General features: G+C 45.9%; 1 protein-coding gene across 2 annotated transcripts in view; it reads left to right on the forward strand.

Annotated features, from left to right (window-relative positions):
- Positions 1–10,454: 10,454 nt before the first annotated feature.
- Positions 10,455–25,952, forward strand: part of MFSD2B (MFSD2 lysolipid transporter B, sphingolipid) — a 115,290-nt gene continuing 99,792 nt past the window's right edge. Inside the window, exons 1-2 of one of the 2 annotated variants that reach the window (XM_073568308.1) lie at positions 10,455–10,667; positions 12,783–12,905. In XM_073568308.1, the coding sequence (XP_073424409.1) occupies positions 10,455–10,667; positions 12,783–12,905 (336 nt within the window). The remainder of the gene's footprint in view (positions 10,668–12,782; positions 12,906–25,952) is intronic. The other variant, XM_073568309.1, reaches the window with a different exon arrangement.

Genomic DNA, 25,952 nt, shown 5'->3' on the forward strand with positions numbered 1-25,952 from the left:
ATTCCCGTGTGAGTCTCTCGCATGAAAACTTGGCACTGCCGCCAGCACTGGGACCGGAGCATGCGGCTGTATAGCAATACCTGTAGCCGCACGCTCTAGTCTGAATGTCGGCGGCAGTGCCAGGTTTTCATGCGAGTCTCTCGCAAGGGAGTATGAGCCCTGAGCGGTGACCGCATTCATTCCGTGCACCGCCCCTATAACTGAAAGCTGGCGGCTCACGGGTGTAGGTAACAGCAGGTTCACAGGATGCAGTGACGAGACACGAGACTGAGTGTTGTTTTGGAAAGTAACGTTTATGAACTGGAGCCGCTAGGGCTATACTGAACAACCAGAAAGGGGTAACACTAATTGTCCTTGCAGGGACTCAACAACAATAACACTTTTCTTTTAACGAGAATGCGACTGACCCGGCAAGGCCGGATATTATGGGGCCACGAAAAGGCCAACCATGGGTCCTTATTTCCTAAAGTCAACTTATCCTTCCTGACGTCGCTAGTGTGGCTGCTTTGGTGTCGCTGATGTGGCTGCTTTGGTGTCGCAGCCGCTGGGCCCAGCTGTTGAGAAACTGTAGTAGTCTTCAGGCGTCTCAGCACCCAGGAGAAGTTGGGGCACAACAGGCCCTAAGGAAGTCTTTCGTTGCGGTAATCCCCTGTAGCCACAGCAGGGTCCCGTTCGTTTGCGAGTCCATGGGGGCTCCATCCCACCCCCAAGCAGAGTAGTGACGTAGTCTAGAAGAGTGGCGGTTGGTAGGCCACGCGCACGGACTGGGCCTGTGCAAAGAGTCTCTCCGTAGACGAGGAGCAGGCCCCAACTGCAGCGGGGTAATGGCAGCTGTGGGCGGTGATGAACAGGCTGCAACCAAGGACGGAGGCGGGGCGACAGCGGGCAGGCCGCAACCACAGGCTGAAGTGGCATGTTAGCGGCTGCAGGAGACAACGGGCTAGAGTGCAGCTGCAGCGGTTGAGGACAACCGTGGGCAGGTCACGGGCCCAATTTGGAGAGCGGCGACAGTCTCTTGCTGGTAAGCTCGGTACCTCCTCTCTGAAGGCCGCCGTAGATCTCTGCTGCTGATCTCTCCTCTGGTCGCCGTCAGTCACTCTGGCTCTGTCACACCCCCACAGTCTCTCTGTGTCTGGCGTATTACCAATTGACTTCACGGTGCGCTCCCTGCCCCCTTTATACTCGCCCCGCCCCTTGCTGACCTGTCACTATCAGTAGCTCCGTTGTCCCCCAGGTACCGTTTCTCTAGGAACCCAGACGGCGGTCCCCTTGGTTCCGGCCCAGACACTCTACGGGGGGGGGTCCTCCTCCCTACAGGGGAAATAACTGGGCCCCAACTGTGAGCATCAGCTGGAACCACACCTTGGCACTTTGACAGCTGGCTCTGCATAGATGTACTGTAGAGCCTGCTGTGAAAGGGCAGGGGGGTGCTTAGAGCAGGCACACACAGTATAGTCGAGCGGTGACTGAAGCTGCATCGTGCACACACTTAACTAAAAGCTGACATCTCCTGAGACAAAGCAAGTTCATTTTTTCTCAGTAGCTGCCCTTCCAGTAAGGTGGCCGGGCAGCATTGTGACGCTGTTTACCTGCAGATTAAGGAATTTTCAGAGCAAGGTGGCCGGTTCCCTTTTTTTTTTCTTTACCATATTAAAACTTTTTGCTAAAATTATTTGGCATACGTAAAGTTACTCTACGGCAAGGAGGAGCAGAGGTACGTTTTCACGAAAAATTGGCAACTTCGCAATTGAATTGGCCAAAAACATCTGGAAACCCAAATATCCGTATTGGCAAACAGAACATTTAAAAAAAAAAAAGGCCATATATAACATAGGCGTGAATTAAAAGTGATTTTCATTTGCACCCAAAGACTAGAGAAAAAAATGGCGCAAATGCAATGATGAATCAACCCCATTTTGTTTTACCCCAGAATTTTCAGTTCTCAGACACATTTATAAAAGTTGAGCGCCATCTTAATTCGTTTATCACAGGGTTACCGTGACAGTGTGGAGCCAGAAGACCACAGCGTCTGGAAAGAAGCACTTCTCCTTCATTTTAAATGTTTAACCCCTGTTCTGCCAGAAGAAATAATCGGCCATGTTGGAAATCCCTGTGCTCACAGCTCAGTTAGCCACTCCTTTCCCATTTATAATCTGGGCTCTGTTACTAATCCTTGTCAGAGCTAGCATTTGCTACATGGCTAATGGAGGGAGAGGAGTTCATATTAGGGCGGTTTCACACATCCAGATAATTACGGTACCGGAAAAACTGGTACCGGAGCTGTCCGTGTGGACAGGTGGTACCTCCGTGTGGCAACCGTGTGCCGCATCAGGACCACACCGACGGCGCTGGGAAGAAGCACTACAGTAAGCGCTGTTCCTGGCAGCTGGTGCTGACCGCGGCTGTAATTCTGCTCTCCTGCTCTGCCGGCAGGAGAGCAGAATGAATGAAAACCCGATGTGGGGTCCCCCTCATTTTCTTAACCAACCAGACAAAACTTACAGCTGCCGGCTGCATTCCTCAGCTGTCAGCTTCAGCCAGGTTGGTTGTGAAGAATAGAGGGGTCCCCACGCTGTTTTTTTAATTATTTAAATTAAACGGCGTGGGGTCCAACCTATTTTTGACAACCAACCTGACTAAAGCCGACAGCTGAGGGCTGATATTCTCAGGCTGGTAAGGGGCCATTGATCTTGTCCCCCCCCAGCCTAAAAACAGCAGCCCCCAGCTGCCCAGAAAAGGCGCATCTATTAGATGCGCCTAATCTGGAGCTTTGCCTGGTTCTTCCCACTTGCCCTGTAGTGGTGGCAAGTGGGGCAATAAAGGAGTTAATGGCGCCTTTCTATAATAAGGTGACATTAAGCCCGGATTAGTAATGGAGAGGTGTCAATAAGACACCTCTCCATTACTAATCCTACAGTAAATAAAGGGCTAAATAAACACACTTGCACAATTAGAATAAATTATTTTAATGAATACAACACACACATTTTTATAATCTTTATTACACTGGTAATTCCTTAGCAAAGCCATCGATCTTCTGAAAAAAGGTGAACGTAATAAACCAACAATGTACATTACCGGTCCGGCACTCAGTCACGTCCCACGGCATAAATCCATCTCGGGGGTTAATACATTTACAGTCGGAGCGCTGCTAACACAGCCGCTCCCAATTGTAAATGACTGGGGAATGAATGGAGCAGCGCGCACTCAGTGATGAGCGGTGACGTCACCGCTAGTTAGAGCGTGCGCCAGCTGCTCCCATTCATTCCCCAGTCAGTTACAATCGGGAGCGGCTGTGTTGGCAGTGCTCCGACTGTAAGTGTATTAACTCCCAGAGATGGATTTACGCCGTGGGACGTGACTGGCAGAACAGGGGTTAAACGTTTAAAATGAAAGAGAGCAGAATGTCAGCCGTGGTCAGCACCAGCCGCCGGGAACAGCGCTTACAGTAGCTACTTCTTCCCGGCGGCCGTCCGTGAGCACGGAGGACTGTGTGAACAGTTCTCCGTGTGCATGTGTGCAGCACGTGTTGTGGGCCGTGTGTCCGAGTTAAAACAGACATGTCTCTGTGTTTTGCACACAGACACACAGTCTGTGAAAACACTGACATCTGCAAAGACCAATTCTTTTGAATGGGTCTACATGTGTCAGTGTCTCCGGTACGTGAGAAAACTGTCACTACACGTACCGGAGACACGGACGTGTGAAACCGGCCTTAGAAGGAGAGTTGAAGGAGTCATTGGTGACTGTTGCTTGGTTTGTATGTGTGGTAATTCCTTATCCCTTGTTTGTGTTGCCTTGTTTGTCGGGTTGGTGTACGCGCCCCTCTTCCCTGGGTGGGAGAAGAGAACAAATGGCGGACTAACTCGGGAGATGAGGCAAGGGCGGAGGCCCCGGCATCTTCACCTTCAGAAGTATCCTGGGGAGTAGGGCGAGCTAGGGCGCCCCCTAGTGTCCCGAGTCACCTGACTGCTGTGTCTTGACAGCCTTTACACCAATTCTTTTTTAAATATAATATATTTAAAAATTTCCTTTTTTTTTTAGCACCAAGAGCCTGTTCCTCAGCATTTTCCTCTTTTAGTCATATTTTTTAAATGCAACTTTTTTTACAACACCCAACTAGTAGAGCGATTTTGCGACGTCTTTTATAAGGGAAAATCTGTTCTAGACAAAATGTTACGTCTAAAGAGGCTCCAAATTTATCAAATCTCGTGGCAAAAGTAACGATAAGGCCTGTTTCACATTTCCGTCTTTCAAGGTCAGTCACAATCCGCCAGGTGGTTAAAAAACGGATCAGTCTCCGTCATGGGCCAAACTGATGCCACTGGATCCGTTTTGTATACGGATCCTCTGCAGCCGGCAAGAGGGTGAAGCTTTAAGCAACCGCGGCCTGGAAAAACGAGAGAGAGAGACCGACCCTTCTTCGTGGCTTTCCTGGAACGCTATTCAGGGAATATCTTGAACTTGTATGTGAACTTTATCCTCACACATAATGCTTTAGGTTCCTAGATAAATGGTATTAAAAACGCACCCGTACCTTAATGGGGGACACTGGTATCGTAATGGGTAAAACGTTACCGTAATGGGGACACTGGTACCGCAACGGAGGCACTGGTATGATAATGGGGACACAAATAGCTTGTTCTCTCACAAACTTGATTTTAGCAGTTTATGAAGACAGATTTGTCATTTCCCTAGCAAATCCTTACATTAAATATATCAAGACATTTTTGAGATATGTTCACAATATTTTTGTTATTCAGTCAGGGACAAAACAACTAGGACTCACCAAATCCTCCAGGCTCCTCACTCATTTCAGGCCCATCAACGAGCTTTGGCCTACTCTCATAACCCCATGCACTTTGTCAGCCGTGAATTTTACTTTAGATCCTGACTTCCCCAAGGTCTAATATTCCTGACCATGCTCCCCTGGCCTGTGTTTCCCAGAAGCTAGTTTTGGACATTGAATGTTTGACTAATTCATCAGCAAACGCCGATGCCAGGACAGATCGGGCTCACCCTGTTGTTCACTCCGTCATGGCATGACATCAAGGAAGCACTCCCATTCCTCCTCCTCTCGATCTCCTCCACCATCCACATCTTCCAGAATAGCCTTTGTTTCCTGCTTTTACTCCCGTGGCCCCAATACAGACCAGGGGTCTGACCTCCACTCTGAGTCAGATTTGGACCTGGATTCTGAGCAAGCGTCCAAGCTGCAGGACATGATGGACAGTCTGATTCTTGCTATCAGACCCTTAACATCAAGGAACAGAACTCCTCTACTACAGAACCAACAGCATCCTTCAAGAGGGTAAAACACCCTTCCCAAGTGTTTTCAAACCATAAGGAGCTTGACAAGATATTTTCCCACTGGTGGGAGCATCCGGACAGACAGGATATCATGTACCCCTTCCTCTCTGACCTACTCAATCTTTGGGATGAGTCTCCAGTTATAGACCCTTTGGTTTCCCACTGTCCTCCAACACAATCCTCCATCTTTTGGATGGCGAAAGAATCGCTGCTCAAGCGGGGTCCTCGCTCTGTCCCACCTGCTCCTTCCCGTGGGTGTTCAAATCGGTTTCCATCTGGGCCAAGCTCCTTTGTCAAGGCATCCTTTTAGGTCCCCCACCCAACAAATTAGCCGGGTGGGCGACCATCTCCTTCTATCCAGGGATGTGTGGCTCTCTGTGGTCGCTGATGCCTTGGTCAGAAAGGTCTTCTCCACTGGTTACAAAATAGAGCTTTCATCTCTCATCCCGCTTTTTACAAGTCCTGACCCCCAAGAGATCCTTTGCTGGTTCCCGGGTTCTTTCAAACAGTCACCTACCTTCGTCAATTCGGCGTCATCATTCCCATTCCTCCTCAGGAGCATTTTTCAGGTTTCTACTCACATATCTTTGTGGTCTCAAAAAATAATGCTTCTGTCCACCCCATCCTGGACCTCAATCTCCTCAAAAAGTGAGTGTGACTTCACAACTTCAGGATCAAGTTCCTCTATTCTGTGGACATTCAACACTCTTACCTTCATATATTGATCTGCGAATCTCATCAGAGGTTGCTTCGCTTCGCCATCCAGGAGTCTCACTTTCAATTCAAGATGCGCGCTCCCCATTCGGTCCTTTGTTCTAGCCACTGCCCCAGAGTCTTCACGAGGGTCATGGCGGTCTTCACGGACCTCCATTGCCTCAGGGGTATTTTAGTCGTCCCCTACATGGTTGAGCTTCTGATCAAAGCCTCGTCCTACCGGGATTGCTGCTAGAGTCTACACTTGACTCTCTACATATTGTCTTGCATGAAAACCAGAGAAAGAAGGGAGGAAGCGATGATTTGCAAAAATATCAATAATTTTTTATTATAAAATAGCATACAAAAAAGTGCACAAAGTCATATGAAGTGTCAATATAATGCAGATGAATACACACCCAAACAGCCCCTCTCCTATTGTCTTGCATGGGCTGGCTCATCAACATGTAGAAGTCGTCTCTGATCAAGATAGTAGCCTCGAAAGAGGCGGTTCCCTTTGCGCAGTTTAGAACTCATACTCTGTGACTCGCACTCCTATCTCGCTGGGAAAAAAGCCTTATCCTTCTCCCTCCACATGTAAAGGTCCCGTTACATTTAGCGATGCACCAGTGATCCCGAAAACGATATGACCCGGTCAGGATCGCTGGTGCATCACTAAATGGTCGCTAGTGAGCTGCCAAACAGGCTGATCTCACTAGCAATGCAGCAGCGGTCAGGGGGTCGTCACTTACCTGTCACACTCAGCGAAGGTGACGTCTTCCGCCTGCGTCCATGGAGTTGCTCGTCGGCGCCAGCAGGAAGCCGACGACGAGAAATGGACCCGATCTCGCGCGATCAGCGATATCCAGCAGGGAGCCGAGTCGGAGGTAAGTGTCACATGTAGCAAGATCGCTAGCGATCTCACTATTGCATCACAAAATCGGTGATATCGCTAGCGATCTCGCTATGTGTGAAGGGGGCATTAGACAGTTGTTGACATAGTGTTTTCTATCTTCCCTTGTTCGCCACAGGAGGTCTTTTCTCCCATTACACTGACAGATTGTGACGATAGACGCCAGTCTGCATGGCTGGGAAGCAATATTTCACCAGTTCACAGTCTCAGGCCACTGGAAATCTCAGAAGTTCTCACTTCCAATCAACATCCTGGTATTCACGGACATCTACCATGCCCTTCAGCACTGGCAGGATCTCTTAACGGGTCACCCCATGGGCATCTGGTCAACAATGCCACGGCTGTGGTGTACATAAATCACTAGGGCGGAACTCTAAGCAGAATCGTCATGTCGGAGGGCCTTTGGATTCTGGCTTGGGTCGAACAGAAAGTGCCCACTATATCAACAGTCCACATTACAAGACAACTGGGCAGTAGACTTCCCAAGTCACAAGGGTCTCTCCTCAGGCGAGTGGTCCCTGAACCCATTGTTTTCAGGCAAATCTGTCTAAAATGGGGCACACCTGACGTTGATCTGATGGCATCCAGGATGAACAGCAAGGTTCCTTGCTTCGTCTCCAGGTCTTGCAACCCCCTCTTGATCGCCTCCAACATTCTGGTCTTCCCTTGATCGCAGTTTCGCTTGCCATATCTCTTTCCACCTCTGCCGGTAACTTCCAGACTCATCAAGAAGATGAAAGTGGAGGGTGTAACAGTCATTTTTTGTGGCTTCTGACTGAACCAGAAAAGCTTGGTACGCAGAAGTGGTCAATCTCATCCCAGTCATCCCGCAGAGACTCCCGGATCATCCAGACCTCCTTTCCTAGTGTCACCTCATCCACCAGGAATCTCAGTCTCTCAATTTAATGGCATGGCTGTTGAAGCTGCAGTTCTGAAAAACACAGGTTTCTACGACCAGGTCATCCAGGCCATGACCAGGGCGAGGAAGCCTTCTTCCTCCCACATCTACCATCGCACTTGGAACACTTCTTTTCCCCCTTTGAGCTCTTTCAGGACATTATTCTCCCCCTGCTTTCCTGGAAGGTTGTCTTTCTGGTGGCCATCACCTCCATCAGGTGTGTCTTGAAGCTGGCGAGTCTTTCGTACCGCTTGCCCTTCCATGTCCTTCACCAGGACAAGGTAGTGCTGTCTAAGTCCAGTGCCCCCTTCCTCCTTAACGAGGCATAGTCCTTTCTGCCTTTTGTCCACTTCCAACTCATCCTAGGAAACAATTCCTCCACAAGTTGGACCTTGTCAGGGTTTTACATCTCTATCGCTCCAGAACAACAACTTTCAGACATTCCAACTCTTTGTTTGTGATTCCAGAGGGTCACCACAGAGGTCTTCTGGCCTCTAAGGCCACAATCGCCCTTTGGATCTGCTCTTCCATATTTCAGACATTCTGACTCTTTGTTTGTAATTGCATCTTTCAGACATTTCGACTCTTTGTGATTCCAGAGGGTCACTGCAGAGGTCTTCATGCCTTTAAGTCCACAATCCCCCGTTGGATCTGCTCTTCCATCTTGGAAGTGTATCGCACACAGGATAAACTTCCCCCGATCGGGGTCAAAGTTCACTCCACCCGTGCAGTTGGGGCCTACTGAGCCATTCGCCATCGGGCCTCTGCGTCGCAACTCTGTTACATGGTCTTCAGTACATACCTTCTCAAAGTTTTACAGAGTGCATATCTATGCCTTGACAGATGTGAGTTTAGGTAGGAAGGCTCAGCTATCGGCAGTCGCCTGGGCCTAGTCTTGATCTGGGCGATCTTCCGCTTCTTTTATTTCCCACCTTTGGGACTGCTTCAGGACATCCGATGGTCTCCTTGTCCTCCAATAAAGGAATAGAGAAAAGAGGATTTGGGGTACTTACCGTAAAGTCTCTTTCTCAGAGCCTTCATTGAGCGACATACTGTAGTTCCCACCATTGTTATGCCGATGTTGCGCATGCTGAAGTTGCGTCTCCTACTGCTTTCTCACTAGCTGATTAGCTCTGTACCAGTTGATGGGTGTACACTGCTGAGGAGTTAACTTTTATTTGCCTAGTGTCAGCCTCCCGGTGGCAGCAGCACACACCCATGGTCTCCTGTGTCCCCCAATGAAGACTCCAAGAAAGAAATTTAACGGGAAGTAACCAAAATCCTCCTTTTTTGCTACAGTTCAGTAATTTATTAAAAAAATTACATTATTAACATAAATAAGGGTGCAGTCGGACAGCCGTATAAATTGGACCAAGACTGTCTGTGCCCTGATTCCCATCACTCCTTTTCAGTCACCATTTAGCCAATCTCATGTTCCTTCAATTTGCAGGACCGCTGCAGCCAATCACTAGTATTCAGTGGTTATTCACAAAAGCAATACATTGTGGTGTATGAAATATCTTTGCCACCAAAAACAGTGGGAACTCATAATGTCAATCCTGAAGGATCTTCTTAGATATTTGGCAGGATTTAATGGGATCAGGGGTGTAACATGACGCTCCTGAGCCCCGAAGCAAAATCAATAACAGAAACCCCACTTACCATTATAACACTAGGGTCTACTTATGCGTTAGAGGGTCTTTGGATCATCTCTTACACTAGGACCGAGCACTGAATGGCTGAGCCTGCTCAATGCCGCTTGGTGTGGGCTGCGTTATACAGCTGGCACTCTAGTCTATTTGCTCTGATCAGAGAAGTTTAACTTCTTGGACTATGTTCCCATGATGCGCTTTGGTGAGTTTTTCATGTTGCAGATTTGGAGGATAGGAGTGATAGTCCGCGCTGCTGTGCTGGATTCAGGAAATCCGGAAGATGTGATGAGGTATTAGACCAGGTGGTTTATTCCCAACGCATTTCGAAGCTGAATCAACTTCTTCATCAGGAGACCACAATGTCCTTTACCTCTCACCTAGACCAGTATCTCCACCGGATAAGACCCTATTGTGCTTGGTGAATCCCCCTCTTTCAAAGGAGTTATATAACTTTACAATACACTGCAATATTACAGCACAAGGGATTGTAGGGTCAGGGCCCTTAGGAGGCCTAGTTTAAAAAAAAAAAAATAAAAGTATTTTTTTTAATTAATGAAATATCGTTATCATCATTCATATTCCTGGAAAATAAAATCTAAAAAAAAAATAGATATGTGGAATCATCATGTGTGTAACTTTCTGATATAATACAATTATATCTAGCCCCATATGGTGAATGCTAAAATTGCTGAATTTAAAGAGTGTAATGGGGTTTTTTTATCCCTCCCAAACTACTTAAAAAATAACAAAGTTGAATAAAAATACATTTGTTAGTAGTATGCAGTCAAAAATGGTAAACCGGGTTTGGGATTTTTAAAAAAACACAAAAAGAAACAAACTAAACTATCAAAAAAACAATAATTTTGTAGGTTATGAATAGAAGCCATAACAGGAGTTGTAAATGCAGAAGTGTTTATATTGTGTATATCCCTATATAGCTTTAAGTAAGTAATAACATTGATGTTATATACGTGATCTATTGCATGTGATGAGTGTAGGTGATGTGCAGCTGTCAATCATCACAGCTCTGCACAAGAGCAGCAGCAGGAGCACTCCTAGAGAAAGCGCCTCCTCCCCGCCCTCTGGTGGCTGCAGGGCGCACTGCACCTGTCCAGCTCACACCGCTCCTGACATGGAAGAGAGAGCCCCGGATCTGAGTGCACTGACCCCCAACACCAAGAGGCTGCTGCCCCGGAGACAGGTGGGTGTCACGACTGCCATCTATGTCCTCCTTCATGCCTATGTCCTCACAGTGAGGCGCATGCTGCGACTTGTAGTTCTTCCAGTGCACTTGATAGCGTACAGCACTGCAGACACTGTCGGCTTCATACATACACTCATCAGTACAGCGCTGGTTATATCTCTGCTGCTAGAAGTAGTATTGGCTCTGTAGAGCTCCTGTAAAGCAAGCATGCTCCGGTTCACTGACAGCAAGCAGAGATGGTACAAAAGTTGTAAAAGATGCAGAACATTTTGCAGGAGGCATCTCCTGTTCTGTAGGACTAGCTGTGCTCATATGTGGTCTCCTAATTTATTTCAGAGGAAGGACCCCCCCTAAAATAAAATGTTAAAAAATAGATAAAATTAATGTGCACCCCCTAGTGATCCACCTAATCCCTTAAAGGGATATTCCGGTTTTATTCGCTGCCTAATAAATAATGACAATTTTCTAATATCCTTTCTTTTGTATCTTTTTCCGTCATGGTTTTCAGGATTATTCAATATTGTTTGGTGCATTTTTTTTTTATTTGCGCCTTATTTTTCTTTCTAATTTTATTTTTGTGTTTGCCTGTGTTTTTTTTTTTCTGTGTTAGAACATTTTGGGCAGAATTTGGAGTCTCCAGATTTTTCCCAATTGATGAATCAATTGCTATATTAAAAAGAAAACAAAAAGTCACCAAATTTTGGAGCACATGTACTCCATTCCCCCATCTGGAGTGATTTTACACATGCTAGAATTTTATTTTTATTTTTTTTGCACAAATTATGAGACATTTTATATCAGTAACATGTGACTTTTTTTTCTCTAAAAAGGCACAAAGTTAACAGTAAAATACAAAAATAAAGAGCATTTTATTTTAGAGCTCATGGACAGCGTGCGCCATTTTCAAGAATTTGGTGTAAAAAAAAACCTGCAGCAAACACCTAGACAAAAAAAAGAGGATGCAAATGATGAATTTGGTCCATTGTTCCCAATTTATCACATTTTGGCAGAGTTTTGGAGTAATACTATAAATAGCGTACTAGTTTACAGTTTACAGCTTTTATTTGCACCGTTTTCGGGGATACGGAACGTATGGATGCTTTTTTTTGCCCAGAAACAGAAAAAAAAATAAAGTATAAATAATGGAACTTTATTCTTTACTTTGTATATTTTATTATTTAGGTTAGCCAACTTTTAAAAACTTTTTAACTTTTCTAAAACTTTTTTTAATTAGTCTGCAAATGTTAAAAAAAAAATAAAAATCAACAATACTTCTTTGCTTCCTCGCACATCCAGTTCTTCATGTTGCAACCCGAACTTAGATTACAAATGGCGAGCGTGTAACCCCTGATTGGCTGCAGCGGTAAAATGACGACCACTTATTAAAAATCGTAAAGACTGATGGAGTATCAGGTCTGTGGGCAAAACAGTAGTTATTTTATTTTTTTTTAATTTATAACATTTGTAGAAGTTTAAAAAATATTTTACAAGTTGGACCCCTACTGGCCTGGTTAAGCACTACCCGCTACATCCCACCCATAATGTGACCGGCGGCCGTGCTGCTAACTCCTCGTGTGGTTACGTAGTGACTTTGCTTACTAAACGCCCTTCTTATATATTCCGGGAAACATAGCAGTAGATATGCGTCCTCCTCTTATCTGTCTGCTGCACCTTCGCGCACACTGACCCAGAGAGGAAATCTTCTCGTCTCTTTCTGTGACTTGACTCCATGGGGCGGACAGATAGCGGCATCACCCACCCGGCTCCTCCTGGTCCCAGAGTTGGCGTGGTCATGTCACTGTCACATAAAGAGCAGAGACACTTTATATTAGTAAATTCATACACTTTATTTCTATTGAATGTGGATCTCATACATTGGGTTCTTTACACTTCCAGCATTATTTTGCCCTTTCCTTCTCTTCCCCCCCCCATAGTCTCTATTATTTGGCCTCCACATCTGCACCTAGATTATGCTGCCTTTTCTACTGTTTTTTTCTTTCTTTTTTTTAATCCATCGCTACCTTTAGGAATTTCTACCATTTTACATCTCTTACTGTAAAGAACTCTTTCCTGTATCGTTTCTTTTATTTTTATTTTGTGTTTCACTTCCAGGTCAAGCACTACAAGCTCTCCGTCTTAAGGAAGATTTCTTATGCCGTAGGTGGAGCCCCCAACCAGGTAGCGGGGAGTGCAGCAGCGTTTTTCCTGCAGATTTACCTCTTGGATGTAGCTCAGGTAAGATGTTAACCAGTTTAAGACTAGGCTACTTTCCTCTGTTCCTGACCTGGCACATTATAGTTTTTTTTCACAAATGGAGCTCTAAATTTTTTTGTCATTCATTCAACTCTCTTTTTTGTGTTTTTTTTTTTTTTTTTTCCATGATACATTTGTCCTAATATTTATATTGGTGTTGTTTTTTGGGGGGTAAATGTACAGATAAAATAAAGGAAAACATGTATTTTTCAACATTTATTAACATCAACCACAAAAGACCATTGAAATACATTTTAAAGTTTTCCCCCTTTCTATAACGATCATTTTTATATATTGGATATGTGTTTTTAATTTTAACAGGCTAGAAACAGTGACTGAGATTGGCAGTAGATGTTTTTAATTTATTTGACACCTTTTTCCATCCCATAGAGTGATTGAAATCCTTTGGGAGCTGGGGGGACATTTCAATAATATAATACATATTTTTAATTTCTGATTTTCCCTGTAACCCGAGCTGGTATTTTAGCCCCAGTTACAGAGCAAATTCAGCCTCCTGTCTGTATGGCATATCTGTCCTGCTGTCTCCCTAGACCCGGCCATTACATGATCACTTGTTTAGTGATGTGCATACAGCAGGGGTGCACAGCATTTTTTGTTCCAAGGCCTACGTTACCATACGGAACCAATCCCGAGGGCCGAAAAAATTTGTAAAGGGGTGCTTAAATGAATATATCACTAGAACCACCATAAGTACATTAATACATCACCAGAACCATGTTTTAAGTATTTGAGGAGTATTTGGAGAATTTCTGCTCCCAAAAAAAAATCAGCATGAACATACACTAACTTAAACTGAGTTTTTGAAACAGAAACACAACAAATCCTCCTCATAATTTCAAATATGTATGGATTGCTCCATGTGTACAAGATCAGAACCACCATCAGCACATGATTGCAGCACCACAACCACCATCAGTACATTAATGTAGCACCAGAACCAATGTCAGTACATGAATGCAGCACTAAACTAGGAGTTGTTGCTACTAACCATCACCAGTCTCTGGACCTTACGTAAAGCACAGTACTGATGAGACGTAGTCAGTATCACAAATAAACATTTACATCCGGGTACCTTATAGGTGATATTTCCTCTGATTGGAGTAATTCCCATCCCTTTTGTCTCAGTGTAGCACAGATATCATGATGAGATTTCATGCCAGAGCCCATCTCTACAGATTTCCCTCCTCTCCGTCTTCAGCAGCACATCCCGACATAGTTCCCTTACAAATAAAAGTATCATTATACTGCCTCATAAATTAAAATATCTTCCATGCTGTACCCCTAAATAAATAATTGCCCCTTCACTATGCTTCCTGTCTAAAATATCCCTCCTCACACTCCATAATGTCCTCCACACACTGCCCCTCTCTGTAATGTCCCCCCATCCGCCCTCTTCATAATATCCCTCCACACTGACCCTCTCCGTAAGATGCTCCACACACTGCCCCTCCCTGTAACATCACCCCCACACTGCCCCTTTCCATAATGTTCCCTACACTGACCCTCTCCATATTATCTCCCCCACACACTGCCCCTCTCTGTAATGTCCCCCCATCCGCCCCTTCATAATATCCCTCCACACTGACCCTCTCTGTAAGATGCTGCACACACTGCCTCTCCCTGTAACATCACCCCCACACTGCCCCTCCCTGTAACATCACCCACACACTGCCCCTTTCCATAATGTTCCCCACACTGACCCTCTCCATATTATCTCCCCCATACACGGCCCCTCCATAATAGCTCCCCAACACACTGCCCCTCTTCATAGTATCTCCCCCACGCTGCCCCCCTCCATAATGTATCCCCATACTGCCCCTCTCAATAATATCTCCCCCACACATTGCTTCTCTCCATAATGTCCTCCCCACACTGCCCCTTTTCATACTTCCCCCACAGTGTCTCTCTGCATAAAGTGCCCCATAATGTCCCCTTTTCCCCATAATGCCCTCCATTGCTCTCTAATGTCTGCCATAATGTCTCACATTGCTCCATAATGTCACAATAACTTTAATCCTGAAACACATTTCCCCTTTGGCTCCTCCTGGAGCACTTACCATCGGTCACCTCTTCCTCACCACCTCTGCGGCCTGGCAGCAGCAGCAGCAGTGTGATGAGGTCAGAAGCATTTTGACTTCATCACACCGATGCCCGTCGGGGCGGGGGTGACTAGCTCTGCTCCAGTCCTGGTGCCACAGTGTTCAAATGTATTCAAATACATTTGAGTATAGAAGGAAAGGAGCGGCGTGTCCCGGACAGCACCTATGGCCAGGGCAAACCCCTGCTGTGCAGGCCTGGTAGACAGTGATCAGGAAGGCAGAAATGGAAAGAAATGATCCCTTTTACATGGGGAGTCCGGCTGTGTCTGGACAGCTGAATTCCCTCCTCCTATGATCTCTGTGTGAATTGCTCACTCTGCAGTACGTTATGAAACGTCCTGGCATTGTCATATTGAGAAACGTCGTAGGTCACTTTAGATAAATGGCCGCACCACTGGTTCCACAACCGATCTATTTTGTACTGACACTGAAATCAGACGTCACATACCGACCCCAAGTCATCACACAGCGTCTAAAAAATCATCAGAAGGCTCAACATTGGGCTACAAGACAGACATCTGGCTACAGGTGTCCATTGCCCTCACACCACCACTTTCCAAAGCGTAGAGCAAGATTGGAATGGAGGTCTATCCTCTTCAGCGATAATTCTTGCTTTTGTCTTGGACACAATGATAGCCAGAGATTGGTCTTGAGACCACATGCGCAACGCCATGAAGAGTCCTTCATATGGGAACGTCACACCAGACCTACTCCTGGGATTATGGTGTGTGGCGGCATAATGTACGGTAGCCGGACCCCTCTAGTCTTTATTCCAGGTACACTAACAGCTCGACGTTACATTGATTTGGTGGTGGAACCAGTGGTGCGGCCATTTATTCAAAGTGTCCAAGAGCCATTTTTCATGGTCTACAGTGTCTCCAGACTTGACTCCCATCGAGCACATCTGGGATGTATTGGTCAGCAATTACACATGGAGCTGCCAGCAGCGGACCTTGATGATTTGCCCAAGTGCAGTCAGCACAACAGGACATTCCTCAGACGACCATTAGTGACAACAGTGATAGCAGCCGAGAGGTTTAAGTGTGGGGATTTCTGCAGTGGCTCATACTTAATGAATACGGTAAATCGAGATATTTTGAAATTTTGAAAATATTTCCATTCTTTCATCATTTTCAGGTCAGTAACATGTCTATCCTGTGATTTCCATCATTCCATAACTCTTTTTTCTTGGTGTTGCGATTTCATTGTTAAATAGAGTATGTACCTTTTACTCATGTCATCAAAACCTGACGATGCCATGTTTACAAAACAATATAAAAAACAAAAGGCAAAAAAAAGATATGTTTTGGCCAAAAATAAGTAAAAAGGCAATAAATCTATTTGCGTGTGATGGAAAAGAATAAAAATAAGAATCTGGGTAAATATTATTAAGATTATGACAACAATTGAAAACAATTCTCAGTATGACGCTCCTGCTGTAAATCACAGGGACAAGTTTTATATTTGGACAAACTTTCCGTAGAGATAACTCAGCAAATTATCCAAACATTGGAGGAATCACATCCAAGACCAAAACTAAAGTTTCTTACATTCGTACAATTAAAGGCCCCAAAATACATTGGATTATAGTTACGCAAGATCGGACGATCATGTGAAGAGTATTGGTGGTCTGCTGCTCCCCCTATTCCGCCGTCAGATGATATTAAAAGGATCGGGCATTGATGGACTACTGGACATATGTGTATGAGGGTTGTCAAGAGACATTCACTATATGGAAAAAAAAGTATGTGCCCCCTACAAATTCCACCTACAGGAGCTTTTATAACCTCCGATTACAAATCCATATACATTAATATTGAGGCGGCCACTCTGTAGTTATCATATCTTTCTCTCTACTGGGAAGACTTTCTACAAGATTTTGGAAATTTTTGCTCTTTCGTCCAGAAGATCATTTGTGAGGTCAGACCCTGATGTTGGGGAGTTGCTGGGCTTACAATCTCCGTTCTTCTTCATCCCAATGGTGTTGGATGGGTTGAGCTCGGGGCTCTGTGTAGGTCATGTTTTTCCCATCAAACAATGTCTTTATGGACCTTGTGTAGTGGGTACAATCACGGGAACAGAATCGTTTTCCTTTCACTGGAACTAAGCAGCCAAAGCCGAACCCTGAAATTCAAGCCCATAACATTATCTATCCTCCACCAAACTGTACAGCGGGCCCAATGCAGTCAGGGGGTAACATCCTCCTAGAATCACAAAACTCAGACTCCTCCATCAGACGCCAGATAGAGAAGTGCGATCCGTCACTGCACAGAACACGTCTCCTCCAGAGTTGAATGATGACGGCTTTACACCACTCCATCTGACACCTGGCATTGTGCTTCGTGACATAAGGCTGCATGCAGCTGCTCGGCCATGAAACTCCCGGTGAGGGTGCAGCGATTGATGTTATACCAGAGGAGGTCTGGATTCTGCAGTTATGGGGTCAGCAGGATGTCAGTGACTTTTCTGCCCTCTGCTCCTCAGCACTCGGTAATGTTATGGGCTCTGCACTTCATGGCTGAGTTGCTGCAGTTACTTCCACTTTATAATATCAGTCACAGGTGATGGGAAAGATTTAGTATGAAGAAATGTCATGAATGGACTTGTTACACCAGTGGCTCCTATTACAGGGCCGCGCTGGTAGCAGTGAGCTCTGCACCGCCAGCCATGGTCACATGTTAGTAAAGGCAGACGCCATGGCAGGGGGGGTCATAACTTATACACCGGGCATGGGGGCGAATGGCTGGGGGTTAAACACTGAGGGTGAGGGGTCAGAGGCTATCTACCAGAGAAGATGGGGTCAAATGTCATACACTGGGAGCGAGGGGCTGGATGTCATACACTGAGGTCGAGGAGCCAAATGTCATATACTGGGGGTGAGGGGCCACATGTCATACACTGGGGGCGAGGGGCCACATGTCACACACTGGAGGCGAGGGGCCACATGTCATACACTGGGGGCGAGGAGCCACATGTCACACACTGGGGGTGAGGGGCCACATGTCATATACTGGGGGTGAGGGGCCACATGTCATACACTGGGGGGGGCGAGGGGCCACATGTCACACACTGGAGGCGAGGGGCCACATGTCACACACTGGAGGCGAGGGGCCACATGTCATACACTGGGAGCGAGGAACCACATGTCATACACTGGGGGCGAGGAGCCACATGTCACACACTGGGGGTGAGGGGCCATATGTCATACACTGGGGGGCGAGTAGCCACATGGCATACACTGGGGCGAGAGGCCACATGTCATACACTGGGGGCAAGGGGCTGATATCATACACTGGGGTCGAGGAGCAAGATGTCATACATTGGGGGTGAGGGGCCGCATGTCATACACTGGGGCGAGGGGCCATATATCAAACACTGGGGGCGAGGGACTGGATGTCATACACTAGGGTTGAGGAGCCAAATGTTATACACTGGGGGTGAGGGGCCATATGTAATACACTGGGGGCGAGGGGCCACATGTCACACACCGGAGGCGAGGGGCCACATGTCACACACTGGGAGCGAGGGGCCACATGTCACACACTGGGGGCGAGTAGCCACATGGCATACACTGGGGCGAGAGGCCACATGTCATACACTGGGGGCAAGGGGCTGATGTCATACACTGGGGTCGAGGAGCAAGATGTCATACATTGGGGGTGAGGGGCCGCATGTCATACACTGGGGCGAGGGGCCGTATATCATACACTGGGGGCGAGGGACTGGATGTCATACACTAGGGTTGAGGAGCCAAATGTCATACACTGGGGGTGAGGGGCCACATGTCATACACTGGGGGCAAGGGGCCACATGTCACACACTGGAGGCGAGGGGCCACATGTCACACACTGGGGGCGAGGGGCCACATGTCACACACTGGGGGCGAGGGGCCACATGTCACACACTGGGGGCGAGGGGCCACATGTCATACACTGGGGGCGAGGAGCCACATGTCATACACTGGGGCGAAGGGGCCACATGTCATACACTGGGGGCAAGGGACTGATGTCACACACTGCAGTCGAGGAGCAAGATGTCATACACTGGGGCGAGGGGCCGCATGTCATACACTGGGGAGAGGGGCCGTATATCATACACTGGGGGCGAGGGACTGGATGTCATACACTGGGGTTGAGGAGCAAGATATACACTGGAGGCAAGGGGGCCACATGTCATACATGCACGTTCTGCTCCTCTTTTCAGTGACGTCACTGTGATTGCGACTAGCAGCTCTCTCTATCTTCTGTGCGTGATGCTCCACAGATTCACATTGTAAGAGCCACTTCCTGATCACACCATTATCTCACAATTAGTTCATGTTTGATAAAGACTATTTTCTTCAATTAATTTCAAAGTATTCACCTTCGTTTGAAAATGTTGTTTCTGTTTGGGAGAACATTTTTTTTTCTCATGATAACCCCTTTTTACAGCATGTGGTGCGGCTGCTACATAGATGATGTGATCGCCACCTTGTCAGGTGATGTTGTGGACGTGTAAGAGGGTGAAGTACAGGAAGAGCCGGGGAGGGTTGCTGTTGTGAATTCTCTTTCTGTGCTCCCTCTGGTGGTTACTGAAGGTAGTGGAGCTGGTCAGATTGACAGAGGTGTTGCGAGTTCTCTTTCTGGGCTCCCTCTGGTGGTTACTGGAGGTAGTGGAGCTGGTCAGATTGACAGAGGCTTGCCACCTGATAATGATGATGATGATTGGAGATCTGGGGTTTCTGACTGGTGTATTTAAGACAGCTGACTTCATTCAATCCCTGCTGGTTATTTTCTTCCTGTGCCTTCTGAGGTCTGATGTCTCCTGCTCTATTCCTGCATGGTTAATCTAAGTGTTCATTTGCTAATCTTTTGCATTTGATCTGGTTTTGTCTGTCTTTGTTTTTTGCGGGTCAGCTTGCTCCTGTTGGGGCTGTGCTGGGTCACCGCCCATATGTAACTGTTTGTGTCAGTTTGTTCTGTCCCCTGTTATATTGGTCTCTTTTTGCTTTGCTTTCAGTATATACCACACTGCTGATATAGTGGAGGCGAAGTCGTGTGACTTCGGTGTTTTTTGTGCATCAGACGTGTTGGTTTTTTCAGGGTTTTTTGCCTGATTGCAGACAGTGTCTTTGCTTTCTTGTCCTGTCTAGTCAGTTTGGGCCCCATCATTTGCGCAGTCTATTTTTCTGCCTGCGTTTGTGTTTTCATCTTGTCTCACCGACAATATATGTTTGAGGGCTGTCTATTCCTTTGGGGTCTGCTCTGGGGCAGTTTAGATTTCACCTTTCTTTCTTTAGGGTGAGTTAGCTCTCCAGCTGTGCCGAGATGTCTAGGGCATCGTAGGTACACTCCATGGCTACTGCTAGTTGTGTGGATAGGATCAGGGGTCTGCAATCCGCTTAGTTACCAACCTCTCTGGTTTTCTGGTGGCTTAGCCTGATCCTTCTATCCTCCTCGGTGACTCATTCATAACAGAATCACCAGCCTTACTGTAGACTCTAGGGTACTCTAAAGAAGGAAAGAATTGAGAAAAAAAAAGTGTCAGAATTTTTTTTTGTATATTTTTTCCTCTTTCTTTCCTGGGGCCATAGGAGGATATTTTTTGTCTAAATGGAGACTAAGCAATTGTCTGATCATGTTGAGCAGCTCGTTGCTGAAGTGCGGGGAATTTCTGCCTATCTCGCTCAATCATCTGCTGTTGAACCAAAAATCCCTACTCCTGATGTGTTTTCTGGGGATCGGTCTAAATTTTTTAATTTTAAGAATAATTGTAAACTATTTTTTGCTTTGAAACCTAACTCATCGGGGAGCTCTGTGCAGCAGGTTAAAATTGTCATTTCCTTGCTGCGCGGCGATCCCCAGGATTGGGCCTTTTCTTTGACACCTGGAGATCCTATTTTGGCTAATGCTGACGCGTTTTTTCAAGCCCTGGGGTTGTTGTATGATGAACCTAATGTTATTGATCAAGCTGAGAAAACCTTATTGGCATTGACCCAGGGTCAGGATTCTGCAGAGTTATATTGTCAAAAATTCCGAAAGTGGGCGGTCCTTACTAAATGGAATGACGATGCTCTAGCAGCTCTCTTTCGGTCTTTCGGAAGGGTTTGGCAGAGACCATAAAAGATGTTATGGTGGGATTTCCTGTACCCTCTGGTCTTGACGACTCTATGTCATTGGCCATTCAAATTGATCGGCGTTTACATGAGCGTAAAATTACACGAGAGGTGTTGTCGCCTTTCGAACGAATTTCTGAACCCATGCAATGCGATAGGGTTTTGTCTAGGGCGCAAATCAGGAGTTTAGAAGGCGTAATAAGTTGTGTTTTTTCTGTGGGGATGCCTCTCATACTATTTCTGTCTGACCTAAACAAGAAAAGTGTTTTGCTCACGCATTTGCGGTGGGCAGTGTACAGCCTAAGTTACTTTTGGCAATTACCTTGATCTGCTCCTTGTCTACATTTTCCGATAAGGCTTTTGTTGATTCAGGAGCAGCTTTGAATCTGATGGATTTTGACTTTGCCAAATGTTGTGGTTTTCCCATGATACCCCTGCGGACTCCTATCCCTTTGAGGGGTATTGATGCTACTCCTTTGGCGGAGAATAAACCCCAGTTTTGGACCCAGGTGATAATGCGGGTTGCCGCGGACCACCAAGAGAATTATAAATTTTTGGTGTTGCACAATCTGCATGATACTATTGTTCTGGGTTTTCCCTGGTTGCAAACTCATAATCCTGTCTTGGATTGGAAATCTGTGTCTGTGGTGAGTTGGGGTTGTCAATGTGTTCTTAGTGACACTCCTGTTTTCTCCACCTCTCCCCAGTCTCATGATATTCCTGACTATTTGGCTGATTTTTCTGATGTATTTAGTGAAGGGGGTCTTGATTGAAGTCTGTGTCTTTGCCTCCTCATTGGAGTTATGACTGTGTAAATTTCCCAAGGGTCGGCTTTTCAACTTATCGGTACCCGAACATGATGCTATGCGATCTTATATCAAGGAGTCGTTGGAGAAGGGTCATATCAGACCATCCTCTTCACCTTTAGGTGCTGCTTTTTTTGTGGCCAAGAAAGATGGCTCATTAAGGCCATGTATTGACTATCGTTCCCTTATCAAAATCACTGTTAAATATCAGTACCCGTTACCCCTGATTTCTGACTTATTTTCCAGAGTTAAAAGTGCCTGTTGATTTACCAAACTTGACCTCAGGGGGGCGTATAATCTTATTCGCATCAAGCACTGGGATGAATGGAAGACGGCGTTTAATACCCCGGAGGGACATTTTGAGTACCTGGTGATGCCTTTTGGGCTCACTAATGCCACTTCTGTCTTCCAATCTTTTATGAACAATATTTTTCGGGACTTTGTCGATAAGTTTTTGATCATTTATCTGGATGATATTTTGATCTTTTCCAGTGATTGGGATTCTCATGTGGAACATGTCCGGACTGTTTTCCCGGATTTTGAGGGAAAATTCTCTGTATGTTAAGGGATCGAAGTGCCTCTTTGGTGTACAGAGGATTTCATTTTTGGGATTCATTTTGTCCCAGTCTGCTATTGAAATGGACCCGGCCAAGGTACAGGCCATTTATGATTGGGTTCAGCCCACTTCTTTGAATGCTCTCCAGAAGTTTTTGGGTTTTGCTAATTTCTACCGTAAATTTATAAGTAATTTTTCTGGTATTGTTAAACCACTGACTGATTTGACTAAAAAGGGCGCTGATGTGGTGAATTGGTCTCCCGAGGCAGTCTCGGCATTTCAGGACCTTAAGCGGAGATTCACTTCTGCTCCGGTTCTACGGAAACCTGATGTCTCACTCCCATTTCAGGTGGAGGTAGATGCTTCTGAGATTGGTGCAGGAGCCGTTTTGTCCCAAAGAGATCCTGTGCCTTCTTTTCACGAAAATTCTCCCCATCTGAACGTAACTATGACGTGGGGAATCGGGAATTGTTGGCCATGAAATGGGCATTTGAAGAGTGGAGACATTGGTTGGAGGGAGCTAGACATCAAGTTGTGGTCCTCACCGACCACAAGAATTTGATTTATTTTGAATCAGCCAAACTCTTGAATCCTAGACAGGCTAGGTGGGCCTTGTTTTTCACGCACTTTAATTTTGTGGTCTCTTTTCTTCCGGGCACTAAGAATGTTAAGGCGGACGCCCTTTCTAGGAGTTTCTTTGCAGACTCTCTTGATGTGACCGAGCCTACTACCATTCTAAATGAGGGTGTGGTTCTTTCCGCCATCTCACCCGATTTGAGACGCGCCCTGGAGGAATTTCAGGACAAACCTGAATGTTGCCCTAAGGGAAAATTGTATGTCCCTGACCAGTGGAGGAGAAGAGTAATGTCTGAAATTCATTGCTCCGCGTTGGCTGGTCATCCTGGTATTTTTGGTACCAGAGATTTGGTGAGTCGGTCTTTTTGGTGGCCTGCCTTATCTCGTGATGTCAGGAATTTTGTGCAGTCCTGTGGGACTTGTTCTCGGTCCAAGCCCTGTTTTCATTCTAGTGGTTTGTTGATGCCCCTGCCGGTGCCCAGGAGGCCATGGACCCATATCTCAAAGGATTTTATTTATGATCTTCCTGTCTCTCAGAGAATGACTGTTATCTGGGTGATCTGTGATAGATTTTCTAAGATGGTCCATGTCCATCTTGTACCACTCCCAAAGTTGCCATCTTCTTTTGAGTTGGTGCCCTTGTTTATACAACAGGTGGTTTGTTTGCATGGGATTCCTGAGAACATTGTGTCGGACAGAAGAGTCCAGCTTGTTTCCAGATTTTGGAGAGCTTTTTGTTCCAAACTGGGAATTCAGTTGTCTTTCTCCTCTGCGTTTCCTCCTCAGACCAATGGGCAGACTGAGAGAACAAACCATACTTTGGAATCCTATTTGAGATATTTCATATCTGCTGATCAGGATGACTGGGTCTCATTTTTGCCCTTGGCCGAATTCACGCTAAACAATAGGGCTAGTTCAGCCACTTTGATGTCGCCTTTTTTCTGTAACTTTGGGTTTCATCCTCGATTTTCTTCAGGGCAGGTGGAATCTTCGGCCTGCCCAAGTGTGGATTCTGTGGTAGAGGGAATGCAGCAGATTTGGGACCAAGTAGTGGATAAGTTGTCCCACTCTTAGGAAAAAGCCCAACGGTTTTCCAACCGGCATAGGAGCATTGGTGGGTGATATGGTTTGGTTGTCTTCAAACAATATTCCTATGAAGGTTGCGTGTCATAAATATGAAAAACAATGTAAACATAAAAGGAGGACACTACAACAAGAAAAAATGTCACTGCACCATGGGGTAAATGACAAAGATTGGACTAAAGATGCTATATGTCCACAGGAATATAGAGTTTACATATGCGAAGTATGCAAAAATAACTGCAAAGAATTTAGGGCTTGTTTCCAAATAAGTATCCGAATAAAGACATTTTAGTAATGTTCTCTATATAAACATTGGAGGTATCAAGCCAAAAAGTGCAAAATGTGCAGAGATATATGTAAACAGTTAAATATCATGTAAACAGTATATGCATGTGCATAGTATAAGGATAATAGGCCCTGGGAAGCATGTTTAGGCAGATAGCAGGCTAAAGTGCAAAAGATAATATAGTCAGTACATATTACCTCAGTGGTGCAGGCAGAAGGACCCCGACGCATGTTTTGCATTGACTTTTACGAGGGGTAAACTCTATATTCCTGTGGACACATAGCATATTTAGTCCAATCTTTATCATTTACCCCATGGTGCAGTGGCATTTTTTCTTGTTGTAGTGTCCTCCTTTTATGTTTACATTGTTTTTCATATTTATGAGAAATTCTTTTAACAAATATTCAATAAAGATTGGTATATTTTAGACGTGGCTTCCATTTGTGCTTTTTCTGATGTGTTATATTTGAAGCTGTCTTCTAGGCGTTTTTCTGTTAGGAATTCTTACAGATTGACAGAGGTGTTGCAAGTTCTCTTTCTGGGCTCTCTTTGGTGGTTACTGGAGGTAGTGGAGCTGGTCAGATTGACAGAGGCTTGCCACCTGATAATGATGATGACGATTGGAGATCTGGGGTTTCTGACTGGTGTATTTAAGACAGCTGACTTCCTTCAATCCCTGCTGGTGATTATCTTCCTGTGCCTTCTGAGGTCTGATGTCTCCAGCTCTATTTGCTTTTTGCGGGTCATCTTGCTCCTGCTGGGGCTGTGCTGGATCACCGCCCATATGTTACTGCTTGTGTCAGTTTGTTCTGTCCCCTGTTATATTGGTCTCTTTTTGCTTTGCTTTCAGTATATACCAGAGTGCTGATATAGTGGGGGTGAAGTTGTGTGACTTCAGTGTTTTTTGTGCATCAGACATATTGGATTTTTCAGGGTTTTTAGCTTGATTGCAGACAGTGTCTTTCCTTTCCTGTCCTGTCTAGTCAGTTTGAGCCCCATCATTTGCTCAGTCTATTTTTCTGCCTGCGTTTGTGTTTTCATCTTGTCTCACCGACAATATATGTTTGGGGGCTGTCTATTCCTTTGGGGTCTGCTCCAGGGCAGTTTAGATTTCACCTTTCTTGCTTTAGGCTGAGTTAGCTCTCCGGCTGTGCCGAGGCGTCTAGGGCATCGTAGGAATGCTCCACGGCTACTGCTAGTTGTGTGGATAGGATCAGGGGTCTGCAATCCGCTTAGTTACCAACCTCTCTGGTTTTCTGGTGGCTTAGCCTGGTCCTTCTATCCTCCTCGGTGACCCATTCATAACAGGTTGCCTCCTCTGCTCCGTGCCTGGAACCATTGAGCAGGGTAACAGGTTCCCAAGGGGAACAGAAAAGGGGCTGGGTACAGGAGGAGAGCCGAGTAGAGAGCGGGAAAAGTGTGCGCGCTTTCCTCAGAGCAGCCTGGACAGCCGTCAGGAGAGGACGCTGATGCAGACCGGGAGAGAGACAGAGCTCCCATTTACAGAG

Source organism: Dendrobates tinctorius, unplaced genomic scaffold (assembly GCF_039654945.1).
Source record: "Dendrobates tinctorius isolate UK_male_01 unplaced genomic scaffold, ASM3965494v1 ptg000021l, whole genome shotgun sequence".
Taxonomy (NCBI): domain Eukaryota; kingdom Metazoa; phylum Chordata; class Amphibia; order Anura; family Dendrobatidae; genus Dendrobates; species Dendrobates tinctorius.